The 15,508-nt window shown below is 31.4% G+C and overlaps 1 protein-coding gene across 1 annotated transcript in view; it reads left to right on the forward strand.

Moving 5' to 3' along the window:
- LOC127729917 (annexin A6-like) overlaps positions 1–15,508 on the forward strand; it is a 42,996-nt gene that overhangs the window by 3,726 nt on the left and 23,762 nt on the right. The window contains exons 2-9 of the mRNA XM_052237854.1: positions 1,707–1,844; positions 5,243–5,396; positions 6,184–6,382; positions 7,424–7,535; positions 10,286–10,485; positions 11,804–11,975; positions 13,202–13,305; positions 13,486–13,561. Coding sequence (XP_052093814.1) covers positions 1,733–1,844; positions 5,243–5,396; positions 6,184–6,382; positions 7,424–7,535; positions 10,286–10,485; positions 11,804–11,975; positions 13,202–13,305; positions 13,486–13,561 — 1,129 coding nt within the window. The 5' untranslated portion in view covers positions 1,707–1,732. The remainder of the gene's footprint in view (positions 1–1,706; positions 1,845–5,242; positions 5,397–6,183; positions 6,383–7,423; positions 7,536–10,285; positions 10,486–11,803; positions 11,976–13,201; positions 13,306–13,485; positions 13,562–15,508) is intronic.

The raw sequence follows: 15,508 nt of genomic DNA on the forward strand, positions 1-15,508 counted from the left end.
TAAGGTGTACATGTCTAGCTGGCAGGTGTCATCTGACCTTGACCTCATTTTCATGGTTCAGTGGTCAAAGTTAAGTTTTTGAGTTATGGTTTTTTTTTCTAATACTATATGCAATAGTTCAACTATATTTGGTGTATGGAAATATTTTATGATCTATATGTCAGTCACACAGGTTTTATTTGACCTTGACCTCATTTTCAAGGTTCATTGCTCAGTGTTAAGTTTTTGTGTTTTGGTCTGTTTTTCTTAAACTATAAGCAATAGGTCAACTATATTTGTTGTATGGAAGAATTGTTAGCTGTACATGCCTGCCTAGCATGGTTCATCTGACCTTGAAATCATTTTCATGGTTCATTAGTCAATGTTTAGTTTACTTGGTTAATGTTAAGTTTATGTGACAGTTGTAATAAAGCTTTATATTTAGGACTATCAACATAATGCCAATGATTAGTAAAGAAAGCGAGACATTTCAGCGTGTGCACTCTTGTTTATTGAAAATCTTTTTTGTTTTTATTCTTATCAAAACAATTACTTGTATTTTTATTAACACCAAACACAGAACAATAATACCAAATTAGCTTTGTAAATACCAATTAAAATGATTAACAGCTAATCTGATAGATCCCAATTAAAAATTAATCATCTAATCATAAAAAAATTAACTCGTCTTTGCATAATATTTATTTACGCACAATGAATGTAAACTTGTGTGTTGTATTTTGGACAGTGATCTTAAAAGATTTTAAAAGAAATTAATTTGCCGTAGGAAGACAATTCGATGATACACATCTCAGTGATCAACAGTGTGTGGTTGAACTTGAACTTGACTTCGCTCACAATATTAAATGCTAAAAATAGCTGACATCAATTTTATCCACAGCACGAGATATATATATGGTGGGAAATAATATCACGTACCAGTAAACTCAGGTGACCTCTCTGAACGACAGTGGGAAAATTCATTCAGGTTTTTAAAGTTGCTTTGTATTAATGATTGAAATTTTTGTGCGTTAGTATTGAGGCTCTAGAAGGTCCTTTTACAATTGATTAACCGGAATCTAAAATATAATCCTTTTCCGAATAAACGAACACACGTCTTCTTTAACTATTTAATGTTTTATCAGTCAAAACAGGACGTAGACCATAACATTAGTTATACGTCCATGGTCAACAATATAAATTTATTGAAGATGAAAACACGATGCATGTCGTTAAGTTGGGTGTTGGTAGAGATCCTCTGTGAAAATGTGTAGATCGTTAAAATCCTGTCCACTTTTTTTTTCACATATTTTTTTCTTGTAGCATCTGGGTACACGATATAATTTCATTTTAATATTTTTCGTATATATATTTGATTTTTTTCTATAGTAATTGTTGAAATAATTCTTTTTTTTTCATTTCACCAAGGACTTTTAACGAGCAATAAAATACGGATTGCGCTCATCCAATTTTATTTTAAATAATTAAAGATCAATAACAGAGATAAACGCATGATTTTTTTCCATATAATTAATTAAGTTGTGAATGTTGTGTTGTGCCTAGGCGGGGAATTTCTCTCAGTGTTTTGTTTTTTATGAATAAAGGGCATGCATACAAAACTTATTCCCTTTGTTCAACAGAGTTGTCACTTTACAGTTTCTTTTCGGAATTCAAATATCGAATTTCAAAGCAATATTATTACAACAATATATATTCTTTACTTTCAGATAAATTTGATCCTTGAAGTTTTAGAATGCCAAGTGCTGGTGCTGTTTGTCCCCCTCAAATTACTCCTTTACGTAAACACATACCTGGTATCGTAAAGTCAAAGGTTGATACTACAACTTTAATTGAATTAGTTTCAGGTAATAATAAAAATAAGAAACCTGTAAAAATGAAAAACAAGATCACAAACTAAATGCTGTAAATTCAGAAATTATTGTGGGAATTATATTATTGCAAATAATGCGTCTGGGTGATAATTGCAAAAATAAGAAGTCGCATTATGATATCTTATACATATGAGTGTATGCAGATTTTCCTGAAATTGCAATAATAAATCTCTTTTTTGTCCTTTCTTTAAGAATCGTAATAATAAATGCACACAATAATTTCTGAATTTACAGTACACATACTGTATCAATGTTTATACAATATACATGTAATGATAACTCAGGAAGTAAGAGAAATGTAATAATGACTTTCATGGACGACAAAGCTAGTCTATAGGTGTAGCTTGAATTTGAGCAGTGATGCCATAGACATATGCTTTAGTAAGGTGTAACATATGATGTGGGTTTGAGTCAGGTTAAGGTATTTTTGTTAAAAGAATCATTAATGTTGCCAAATTTAGGTAGAAATAGGAGTGGTGGTTGTAAACTTACAATTTACTATGTTGACTTATAGGAAATGCATCACTTAATATGATAAATATCTCTTGTATGCAGTTCTTAGAAACATTAACATTGTAAGTTATTACATAAGTTTGAAGCTTTCTTGTTCATGTTCATTTTGCAATATTTACAGTCTCTCCAGAAATCCTGAATTAAATTTCATCAGAGGTTATTGAAACAATCCATTATTTTCATCATGCCATTTAGTGGAGGAATAGCAGGTCCCATAATTGTTCCATTACGCCGCCCAAAAATTGGTGTTCTTGGGTCAAATATTGATACCAAGACATTCATGGCCATTCAGTCAGGCAAGTCTGCATGGAAAAACTAGGTTTTAATTTTAGCTGAAACTGCTAAAAAGCATGTCATGATATCAATGGCTAGGAGACAGAGTAGTATAAGCAACTTGGCTTGTTTCTGAACCCTATCTATTTCATGTATAATATACTATATTACTAATTCAAATGAATATTGTTTATATTAATGGCTCAAAAGCTTATGCTGACACACTTATGTGTAACTGCTAAAATAGCATGGCATGTGGATCCACAGTTTAGACAATATGATTTGAACTTGTATCCTCAAAAAGAAGTAAGATGATCATAATGAAACAAGAATGTTAAGAGCATGTTAATTTAATATGGGTATATACATTGTGAAATATAAGTGTTTGTGACTAATACACATTTCAAGGTATTTAGGGCAATAATTGACCACACTATTATAAAAAACCCTGGATATTCTGCATAAATCTGCAAACATCATGATTTTCGGCAGATATCGGAAATCATTAATATGAAACACTTTTCAACTTGTAAATTTCTTTGGGAATTCAAACATGTTTTTACAGTACTCTGGATATGCTAAAAGTCAGGAGTATTTAATATATTTTTACAAGTAATTTTTATGTTCTGGAAGATTTAAGTAATATTCATGATATTTACTTGTCATATTTAGATTTTCTTTAGAAGGCTTGAATAATCTCCCCTTTATCTTTTTCCAGAAATGTACTTATACAAGTATTTTTTACTTGTTACTAGTTACTTGTATAACTATTACCCAAACTGTCTGTTAAAAAAAACTGATACCATATGGTTTCATTTATTTTTTATTTTTTTTTAAATATCAAATTTTGATTGCCTTTTTGTTTATCATGTTTATAGTCTAGACACCTTTATGCGAATGCTTTAGTCTCTCATATGTTATTGAAGTTTTATATAGGATAGAATAAAATATGCTTTTTTTTTAAGTAGGATATAATAAAATATGCTTTTTAACACAGCTTTTGATGAAGTTGCTGTTTTTTATAGTAATGATTGTTTGCATGAAATGCATGTACATATGCAACCACATTTAAGTTTGTTGTTTTAGTTTTGTTTATTCATTATTATAGTGTCACTAATGAAAAATTGGTATAAATAGTTTATATTTTTGGCATAATTATATGCAAACAAAGATTAAGATAATTTATAAAATTGGATCTCTATGTATATAGTTTAACTTTACAATTTTTTTAAAATCTAAGACATACATGAAATAGCTTAGGTACAAAACATATTGACTAAAGACTTTTATAAAAATAGATATTTGGTGCATTGGCGATGAAAAGGTCTGTTTTTTGTATATTAAAACTGAAATAAAACCGTTAGCATTTGTAACTAAGAGCTGGCATGTATTAAAAGTGTTTCTTATTCATGATCGTGTATCATTTTATGAAGATATTGAAGTAAAATTCTAAAATAAATAATTACTAAAAAATAGTCCTAGTATTATAATCTGTAGTTATAGTTGCTAATCATTTATTTATATTTAAATTGAGATGTGACAATGACACAGTAGCCAAATGACAAAGAAAAAAACATCTAGAGGTCAAAGTCTTCAGCTATAGTGTCATACCAACATGTCCAGCTAGAAATCGCTTATAGTCTGGCAAAGTTGTGAATAAATTTAATAGAGACTTTTAAAATTTTGAAATTAATGACCTTGAGATATATATCTATATTTCTATTACACAATGCAAAGGAATATTTAATATTTGGTGGATAGTCTATAAAATCATCTTTTAAAATTAAATTCAGGTGTGAGTGAAGTCAGTGAAGTGTTCTTATTAAAAAGTTAATTCATAGAAATAAAAAGATATAAGGGGTGATTATACATGTAACATCAATGAGACAGCAACACAAAAACCATAAGACACATAGAGGACATCATATTTATGTTTGTTTACATTCATCTGGTTTTAATTTCTTTCAAAGGGGGTCTCATTGGGGGGGGGGGGTTCTGATCCCGGATCCCGCTTACTGTTTTGTCAGATTCCCGTATCCCGCTAACACTATGTACGTAAGCAATTCTCATTTTTTTGTAATTTCCTGTGTCCCGCTAGACTTCATTTCCCGTTTTCACTGCACAATATTTTGACTTTCAAGTGTTACGCTTACAAAAAATCGGCAATCCCGGGTCACGCTTAGACCCCAATGAGACCCACTTCAAACTTAGAAAAATAAATAATATAATTGGTATTTGAAATTCCAAAAAAGTTTGATTAATTCAAATTTCAAATTCTTGATTCTTGATTCAAAGATTTAGTGATAAAGAAGTAAAATGAAGTGAAATATTGCTATGATTTTTTTACCTCTTTCCTGGAAATATTAAGTATAAGAGTTAAATAACCTTTAAAAACAGAAAAAATATGTCCCAGTATATGTATATAAAACATGTGAAGAAAGTTTACAGAAACAATCAAAGATCTGTTATAAAGACCCAATTCTCCAAATAATGAATAACAGTGAAGACAAGTCCAGACAAGGTTTCTAATTTTAGAATATTAAAATTGCATATTTCTTAAAAAAAGTTCTATTATTAATTTATAGATACTCCTGATTGTAAATTATACTTTACCTCTGATGGCAGTAAACCATCAGCCTTCCAGAGGAAGATAGGTGGGAAGGAAGTCACATTTAAGTATGTAGGCCCATTTACACTAAGATCTGGCAAAAGAACTCTCAAAGCCATTGCTGTCAGCAGGTATGTATATCCATTTTAATTAAATCAATATGTACTTTTTAAAAATAATTGGAAATTGTGTTAAAATTTGTGTATAAAATTGTCTTAATTCTTTATGTGCATGTCCTAAGTCAGGAGCCTGTAGTTCAGTGGTTGTCGTTGGTTCATGTCTGTCAAATGGTTTTTCGTAAATTGTTTTGTTATAAATTAGGCCGTTAGTTTTCTCAATTGAATTGTTTCATATTTTTCATGTCAGGGCCTTTTATAGTTGACCATACGGTATGGGTTTTTCTCATTGTTGAAAGCCGTACGGTTGCCTACAATTGCTTACATCCACTTTATTTGAACTTTGGTGGATAGTTGTCTCATTGACAATCATACCACATCTCCTTATTTTTATATTAAATAAAAAAAGAAATTTTCTAAAAAATATTGTTGTTATCCATTGTGAAAGCAAAATTCCAGTTTGTTGCTTTTAGAGAAAATAAGCAAAAAAAGGTAGTAAAATGCAAAACTCTGATTTGTGTTGAATATATGCATGGAAAATTCAGAATAGTGGTAAATTAACCATCATGATAGTGAAAATCACTAAGACATTTAGAAGTTACAACTGAATAACTTTGTTTGCACTTAACAGATTCAACTTATCTTTTTGCACTAATGTAAAAATACATAATGTCTAATGCCTTGTAGAATAGATATTGAGTATGAATATCAGCAATTAAACTTCATTACAAATGAATTGTATTAATGCAGTTTTCAATTCAAAGCACAATCATGAATATAAATGTAAATATAAATTTTTCAGAGATGGGATGCGAGAGAGTGACGTTGTCACAAAACAGTTTAATGTGGAAGATATTGGTGCTCCAACTGCAGATTATACCACAGATGACTACAACAGTTTCTTTGAAACATCAGACCTAGACACAGACTGTACATTGACATCAGGATCAACATTAAAGTCATCACATAAAAAATCAAATCTAAAGAAGAAACCTCAGAGGGTAAATCTCTCAACTTATTGTTCATTTGATTGATTTATTTTTTGTTGATTGAGGAAAAATTGTATTCTCATGGATTTTCCTGGCTTTGCCAAAGTCTGTATACAATATAAACATTAAACATTAAAATTCGTTGTTCACCTTTACTAATGACAGTGGCGGATCTAGAAATTTTCATAAGTGGGGGCCCACTGACTGCCTAAGAGGGGGCCCGCTCCAGTCATGTTTCAGTGATTCCCTATATAATCAACCAAATTTTTCCCCAAAAAGGGGGGGGCCCGGGCCCCCTGGCCCCCCCTTAATCCACCTCTGAATGAAATCCACAAAATTGGTATCCCATGAATAGTAATGATTCCACAGTGCTTACATGTTATGAGAACTGTTTTAACAAGTTTTATATGTTCAGAACATGGGTAAATCTGATATAAAAGTCAAGTTGTTTCATCTAAGGGTTATTTAAAGAAAAAATCATCTTATAAAGCTTAGAGAGAAAGGAAAACATTTTTTCAAGACCTACCCCATATAATTTTATCAAAAAATCAAGTGTATTTGTATTTTGAAAGCTGTTCTTGAAATAAAAAAATTGGCAAACATACACAAAACAATAACAAATAAAAGACCAAAATGGATTATTTTTCCACTGTGAAGGTCTTCTACATAATAAAAATGCCTTTTTGGAAAAGTTGAATGTTTGAATGAATATTAAAGGAAAGTGGTAGTGTAAAACTATTGAAAAGTTATTATTTAGAATATTTTGTGGTTAATTTTGAAATTAAAAAAAAAAAGAGAATTATAGCCATGATATCAATTCCAAGAGATATATGACACACAGTTCTGTAATAACCATCCTTGTCCATTAGTCTTTCACAGATAGTTATCTCATTCACAATCATACCATATCTTCTTATTTTTTTTTCTACAGGTATTTTTTTTAAACTGACAGGCTAATTATAAACAAATTGCAATATAATCCAAACTGTGATAAGTAAATTGAATTAATTTTATATTTGATTAAATTTAATGTATTTTTGTTATATATTTCAGAGTACAACACCAATCAGAAGTAAATCCCCTCTCAGGAAGACCAAGACACCAAAAGAAGCATGGGCCAGTAGTAGTTCACCTGTTCTAGATGTGGGAGCTTATGATGGACCAGGTACAAATAGTGATTATACAGAAATATTTCATTTTGAAAGTATACTGTTGAATTATTGTAATAATTCATATTTTTATGCCACTGCTCCAAGGGAGGGGTACAAAGTTTCACCCTGTCTGTCCGTCCATCTGTCCAATGGGATTTCAGTAACTTTTTCTCATGAACTACAAATTATGTTAACAATTTCTATTTTACTAAAATTCTTTCAATAATTGAATCTAATACTACTTGTTTAAACAGTACCTGATATGCTGATAGGAAGGCCAAGACACTTAAACACTCATAAAAATAGGCCATATAAATTGTTATAGTATAAAGCAGTTCTTGTGTTGAAAATTGTAACTAGAGGCTCTCAAGAGCCTGTGTCGCTCACCTGATTCTACTTTGGTTTTGGAAATCATGTAAAAATAGATTAAAATCATAACAGATACCCTAATAATGAGTGAGGCCAAATTTGGTTTAATATTGGTCCTGTAATTTAATAAAAAATCCTGGTGGCCATCTTGAACAGTAAATCGGCAACAAAGTAGCAACACTTAATCAGCACCTCATAAGAAACATTTATGCCATGTTTTGGTTTCATTCCATTCAGTGCACCTCTAGAAGAAGCATTTGTATGTATTTCCCATAGGGTCTTATGTTAAAGGAAGTCCCCCCATTGGCGGCCATCATGGATGGAGGATCAGCTTCAAAGTAACAAAACTTAGTTAGCACCTCATAAGGAACATTCATGCCATGTTTGGTTTCAATCCATTCAGTATGTGGTTCTCTAAAAGAAGACATTTGTATGTATTGTCCATAGTGTCCTTTGTTAAACATTGTCCCCATCTGGCAGCCATTATGGATGAAGGATCAGCTTCAAAGTAACAACACTTGGTCAGCACCTCAAAAGGAACATGCATGCCATGTTTGGTTTCATTCCATTCAATGGTTCTCTAAAAGAAAACATTTGTACGTATTTCTCATAGGGTCCTATGTTAAACTATGTCCTCCGCTGGCGGCCATCTTAGATTATGGATCGGCTTCATAGTAACAACACTTGGTCAGCACCTCATAAGGAACATTCATGCCATGTTTGGTTTCATTGCATTCAGTGGTTCTCTAAAAGAAGACATTTGTATGTATTTCCCATAGGGTCCTATGTTAAACTAAGTCCCTCTCTGGCGGCCATCTTGGATGATGGATCGGCTTCAAAGAAACAACACTTAGTCAGGACCTCATAAGGAACATTCATGCCTTGTTTTGTTTCATTCCATTCAGTGGTTCTCTAAAAGAAGACATTTGTATGTATTTCCCATAGGGTCCCATGTTAAACTAAGTCCCCCGCTGGCGGCCATCTTGGATTATGGATCGGCTTCAAAGTAACAACACTCGGTCAGCACCTCATAAGGAACATTCATACCATGTTTGGTTTCATTCCAGTCAGTGGTTCTCTAAAAGAAGACATTTGTATGTATTTCCCATAGGGTCCCATGTTAAACTAAGTCCCCCGCTGGTGGCCATCTTGGATTATGGATCGGCTTCAAAGTAACAACACTCGGTCAGCACCTCATAAGGAACATTCATACCATGTTTGGTTTCATTCCATTCAGTGGTTCTCTAAAAGAAGACATTTGTATGTATTTCCCATAGGGTCCCATGTTAAACTAAGTCCCCCGCTGGCGGCCATCTTAGATTATGGATCGGCTTCAAAGTAACAACACTCGGTCAGCACCTCATAAGGAAATTTCATACCATGTTTGGTTTCATTCCATTCAGTGGTTCTCTAAAAGAAGACATTTGTATGTATTTCCCATAGGGTCCTATGTTAAACTCAGTCCCCTGCTGGCGGCCATCTTGGATTATGAATCGGCTTCAAAGTAACAACACTCGGTCAGCACCTCATAAGAAACATTCATGCCATGTTTGGTTTCATTCCATTCAGTGGTTCTCTAAAAGAAGACATTTGTATGTATTTCCCATAGGGTCCTATGTTAAACTAAGTCCCCCGCTGGCGGCCATCTTGGATGATGGATCCGCTACAAAGTAACAACACTTGGTCAGCACCTCATAAGGAACATTCATGCCATGTTTGGTTTCATTCCATTCAGTGGTTCTCTAGAAGAAGTTCAAAATGTAAAAAGTTAACGCCGACGATGACGGACGACGCCGGTTGACGCCGGTCGACAACGGACGACGGACGCCAAGTGATGAGAATAGCTCACTTGGCCCTTCGGGCCAGGTGAGCTAAAAAAGGAATAATAAAAAAAAGCAAATAACAGCCATGCATCTGAAGGAAGGTCATGAATATCGAACTTCATTTGTGTCATTAAGGATTATATCAAGTAGTTTGAAAAAAGAATTACAGGCATAGAAATGTTCAATATTGTGAAATCAAATTCATTGTAGTCGCATATAGAATGTACATGGTGCAACATATCTTGAACATGAATATAATAAAATTAAGAATTTAACATCATTAGAAGTAATGTAAACAGAAAATTGTTAGAATTACACTTCCGTTGATGTCAACATTTCAACAATGACTTGTCAATTTTGTATGAGGAGGATTTACTTGCGGTGAAAAAAATGGTAAAAGTGAAGAAAAAATAGAACTTCTTTTTCTTCTAAGGTGACTGTTTTTAGAATGACATTTCCAATTTGGTAATAAAAATATATTTGGAAGCCCCACTTATGTACACCAGTAAACACTGGTATTATTGAAGAAAAATATGTGTTTTTTTATATCATTTTATATTTGAATGTTTCAGAATATCCCACCCCTGAGATACCAGATGGACCATTTAATCCTGTGAATTACTCAGGAACACAGATAAATGTATGGGGAGGTAATCCTAATGCATGGCCAGGCATGAATGCTAACAGTGGCGCAGTTACATTTGGTCATCCTAATCAGGGAATGTCACCTTACTCTACACAATTTGGTTACCTTACAGAAAATATGATTCAGGTAATTTTGATTTTGGTTAATAACTGTGTTGTCACTTCACTAAAGGAAAAAAGGGTCAGGAAACCTTAGAATGACCCTAAAACTCACTATTTGTTTATGAAAATTACTGAACTTTTTATGGATAATAAGGGACATTATCATATACTTAGAGTAAATAACTTATAATTTTTACAGTATGATAATAGCATTAAATTTACGTGAATTCCATATTTTCCCGAAATGGTGCTTTGCGCGCTGATATGAAAAATTTATCAACTGCTTCCAGCTATTATCGCATGGCATTCAGACGTTACTTGGCAAATTCCGGAAAATACACCTCAATAGTTTCATTTTCAGTGAAAAACATAACAAAGTAGGGTACAAAACAAATATTAGGAAACAGGAAAATGTATTATGTAAAATGCAAAACAAATGATACAATAAATGCATTTTTCAAAGTTTCCAGCATAATTTAGCAAGTTACTTTACAAATGTTGACTTTTCCAAACAGTGTTCATTATGTTTTGTTAATTTTTTTTATCGTCAATATAAAAATATATTATACTGTTGTTTTTTTCCTCTGTTGAGGCATATGATAGAAAGATTTCATATCGGATGTATTACATTTGGCGTCCGTCGTCCGCAAACTTTTCAGTTTATGAACTTCTACTTGAGAACCACTTAAAAGGATAAATATATATTAAACTGTTATTTTTCTCCATTGTTGAAGCATATGATAAAAAGATCTTAACATGTCATTTTTCATATCAGATGTATTTTCAGCCCTAGAGCCTTTGGTTCTTGGGCTGATATTGAACCTTGGGCTGATAATGCATCTGATATGAAAATTGCCATGTAATAATCTGATAATATTGACCCTTTCAGGAACCTATATCTCTGTTTTGTTTTTTTTTATTTTGAAGTATTTGATACTTAAGATAGTGTGGTCTTTTCATGATTGTTATTTAGTCACAGTGTCTGATTCAGACTGATTTCATGCAAACAGAAATTAATTGTCGTTAGGCTATCTTAATTATCGTACATGAATCAGAATTTTTCTTGAAATCTAACCCTCCCAAATAGTTACTATAATCTTTGCTTCTTCCATTATAATTTTGAAAAAGATCACAGACACGTTTTGAATTTTGCAGATATTAAGTCTATGTACTGATCCCAAATTATTAGTGTAATTAAATATTGTAATTGAATAAAGTGTCTGACATAGATTATATTTATATGCAAATGCCTTACTTGTGTATATACTTATAGACCTGAATTAATTTATATACAGCAATATTCTGAAATAACAATACATATAACTTATTAATTGATTTTTTAGGGTTGTAATCCAGAAAACAGACATGTTACAGTTGGAGAACTTAGAAAATCAATGGAAGGAAGAAAACCTCAAATAAAAGAAAAACCTCCTTCTCCACCTCCAAGTCCGCCCCCTCCTGCTATAGAATATCCACCAAAAGATCCTGTACCAAATACTATTAGTCCTGGAAATGGTAAATAAATTGACAGTTTTGTTAATTTATGTTGTAATGAAAAATTTAATTTCAAGGAATGATGGGACACTCATTTTGAATTAAGTTTAATATTTTTTGGATTGTAAGACTAAGGATGATATTGATTTTACAGAGGCTGATCTGTAACCATGCATGGGAACATTGTCTTGTTATCAATATGAAATCATACTTGTTATTTCATATTATTTTGAGAATGAATGCATTCTGGATTATATGTTTAAAAAAGTGCCCAGTTGTGTAAGGGCTATTCCATTAAAATGTATGTGGGTAGGAAGGGACTTTCAAAATATCCCTACAACCAAGAACCATTTTTTAGATAACTTTGTATAATGGTAATAGATGCATACTGAAAAAAGACCCATGACCCACATTCAATAATTAAACTTCCCTTACTACCCTCCCACATACATTTTAATGGAATAGCCCTAAAGAGATTGCATACCAACATTCTAATAAATAGATGCTCTATCTTTTACATTTAGTATACTTGAGAGGCAGATATAAAGAATAATAAATGGTCAAATATATTTCTTTTACATTTTAAATGTGTCAAAACCTAAAAGTAGAAAATATTATTGGAAGGGGGGGGGGGGTGGGGGTGGGGAGAGAGTATTTTAATTTGTTTCTTTTATATTACTTGCATTCAAGGATATATTTCAAAAATCAACATTTAACATTACTGCATTGTCTTGAAATTTTATTAATAGAAAAATATCCCAAGATTATTTATTTCTGAAGTATTACAAAGCTATTAAACCAAAATCAAAATTTAATGTACTTTATCTGCAAATAAGCTTAGTTTTATTATCTAAAATTAAAAATCTTTTAAAGGGACTTTCACAAAGAGTGACTTGCATAGTATTATTTTACATGATCATATTTGTTTTATAATTTCTTATGATATAATTATATACATGTCATGTGGAGCTTCAATCAAAAATCATAAGTCAAAGAAAGTTGGACAATAGCATTCCCAAAAGAAAAATATAAATTGACAAACAGCATTTCACTAAAAAAGGAAACACAAAGATTGAGAAACACTTATCCCACCAAGGGAAGGTAAACTCAGGGGCTGCAGAAGGGTCAGCAGTCCCTGCTCCACTTATGACACCAATCTCTTTGCTCCCTGTTGTGATAATATTATTTATGAAATTTTGTTTCTTTTCTTTTTTTCTTTGTGAAGCTATTGTGATTATTTATTTTAGGTGATTTTAAAGAAAATATACGTCATGTATATGCCCATATGCTTGAATATGCAAAAGGAAATAAAGATTTCAGATTGAAGGTAGCAGAGCCAAAAATGGGAAAGGTAAATTCTAGTTTTAAACTATATTTTATTTTCTGTTCACTGGATCACTAAAATTAACTAAGACTTTTAAGGTAGAAAATTACCATCTATTTGCATTCTATTAAACAGTATCAAAGAAGTGTGAAGAATTAATGAAATATTCCTTCGAAAATATTATGATATATGAATTTACAATTCCAGATGTTAGAAGCAAAGTTTGAAGATGAAGGTGATGGATATAGAGTCTCAGTTGTCATGGCAAAGCCAGGTGTGCCCAGTAAGTGAACTGCAGCATGCATTTGTATAACAACTTAGCATTTTATATAACATATTCTGTGATATTTTGAAATCTGTTGCTTTGATATTCACCTTGTTTCAACATTTCTGTCAAAACTACATGTCAATCAAATATTATTTTAGGTGCAATTAGTAGAAAGCTCTATTATGAAGTCTTACTATTTTCTTTAACTTAAATAAATAGAACTGAAAAGGTAATTCAAATATACAACAGATTTCTGTTACTGTTAGTTTAGATGTTATTATAGAACAAAATTCTTGTTGTACATATAGGTGTATTTTATTTAGCTTTAGAATGTATACTGTAAAGGTGAAGGTATGTTTTGGGTCTTATGCTATTAGCCTGGTAAATTTAGATAAAGAATACAGAATTTGTGTGAAACCTTTTTTTAAATAACTTTTATATTTCTGAATAAAAGCTTCAAGAACAATATGTGCTCTATGCTATTTCTCTGCAAGTGCATGTCAAACAATCGATTTTGTACAATTTTACCATTTTGCTTCATGTCTGTATTACCGATGAAAGGACAATTCTTTTTACATATACAACAATGTTTATTGAAGAAAATTGATTAAAAGTTTAGTTCTGCTAATAAAAGAAATTTGAAAATTAATTTTACAATCACATACATGTATAAGGAATGTTTTAGTCCCAAATCATACTTTCTCCTATATTAGATACTCATGTTTTCATTGTAGGAACAATACTTTTTTATTGCTAAAGATATTTGGCTTGCACATTTATAAATGTTTTAATATTTCTGAATTTTTAAAAATTCTTGTTCAACAGTTCATATAGTAAAAATATAAAAGACATTCTGTTTGTCATTATCTGATTGGCATATCCTCCTTCTGCCTTCCACATAACAAAATGCGAAGAAAATGGCTATATATTCAGTGGGCTTCAATGAAGTTGATGGAGTGCTGTTGGCATTTCATGTGACCATGTGTATTTTTGTTATTGTCTGCAGCCAATTCTAAGTTGAGATATAAGGATTTATTAAGGAAAGTATATATGGCAGTATACCACAAAAAGAAGGTCATTTTGACCTTGATTTCATGCTGCACTGATTTATATTAGGGTTTATGTACATGTTCAGGTCTCAAATACCAAGGTTCAGTTCTTTCCACACTGACATCTCTGACTTTGTAATAAAAAAAATGTTTAAAGTCTTATTAAAGATCTTTTAATACATCTTTAATATTATGAATACATGTAATAGAGTAGTATCTTAATTCTTTTAATGCTGTCTACAATTATAGCTCTCTAGAACATCCCTCCCAAATAATGTAATGTATGATACCAGACTAACTACTTTTGTGTGTAACCATAAACAATGATATGTTATTTAAATGTTTTGAAAGAGCTTTGTATTGTGAACATTATTGTTTAGTTATTTCAGGACAATATTTTTGTGCGTTATTAATTTTTCAAATTATACATGTTATAGTTAGGTCTGGGATTGATGGAATTTGGAGATATTTCATACTGTCAGTTTATGTTTGCCTATGCATGATTAGTACAAATGTATAACAGTTTCATATCTCAAATTTTTTCATAGACATAATTTACATTTTTTTTTTATACAATGCTGGTTGTAATACATGTTTGAAATATGTTATATCTGCCACCATAGTACTTGTATCAGGAAAAACACTTGCTAGTAATTAATGGACAAAGAACTTCTTAATGCTTTGTTTGATAAAAAATAATGGAACAGGGACCCAATAATTTCTTAATTATTTCAATACAATTTTATCCAAATTGAGGGGCAGATTTTATATTCCCTATATTAGACTGCAAAATTTCAGTTACTTTCTCTTAGTAGCCCCCTTCATAATTCATTAAATAATTCTTGGAGGGTCGTGGCAGGCATTTAAGAGAGCAATACTGTTTTGAGTATTAATAGGGTCATTTTATTAACTT

Source organism: Mytilus californianus, unplaced genomic scaffold (genome assembly GCF_021869535.1).
Source record: "Mytilus californianus isolate M0D057914Y unplaced genomic scaffold, xbMytCali1.0.p SCAF_2, whole genome shotgun sequence".
Taxonomy (NCBI): domain Eukaryota; kingdom Metazoa; phylum Mollusca; class Bivalvia; order Mytilida; family Mytilidae; genus Mytilus; species Mytilus californianus.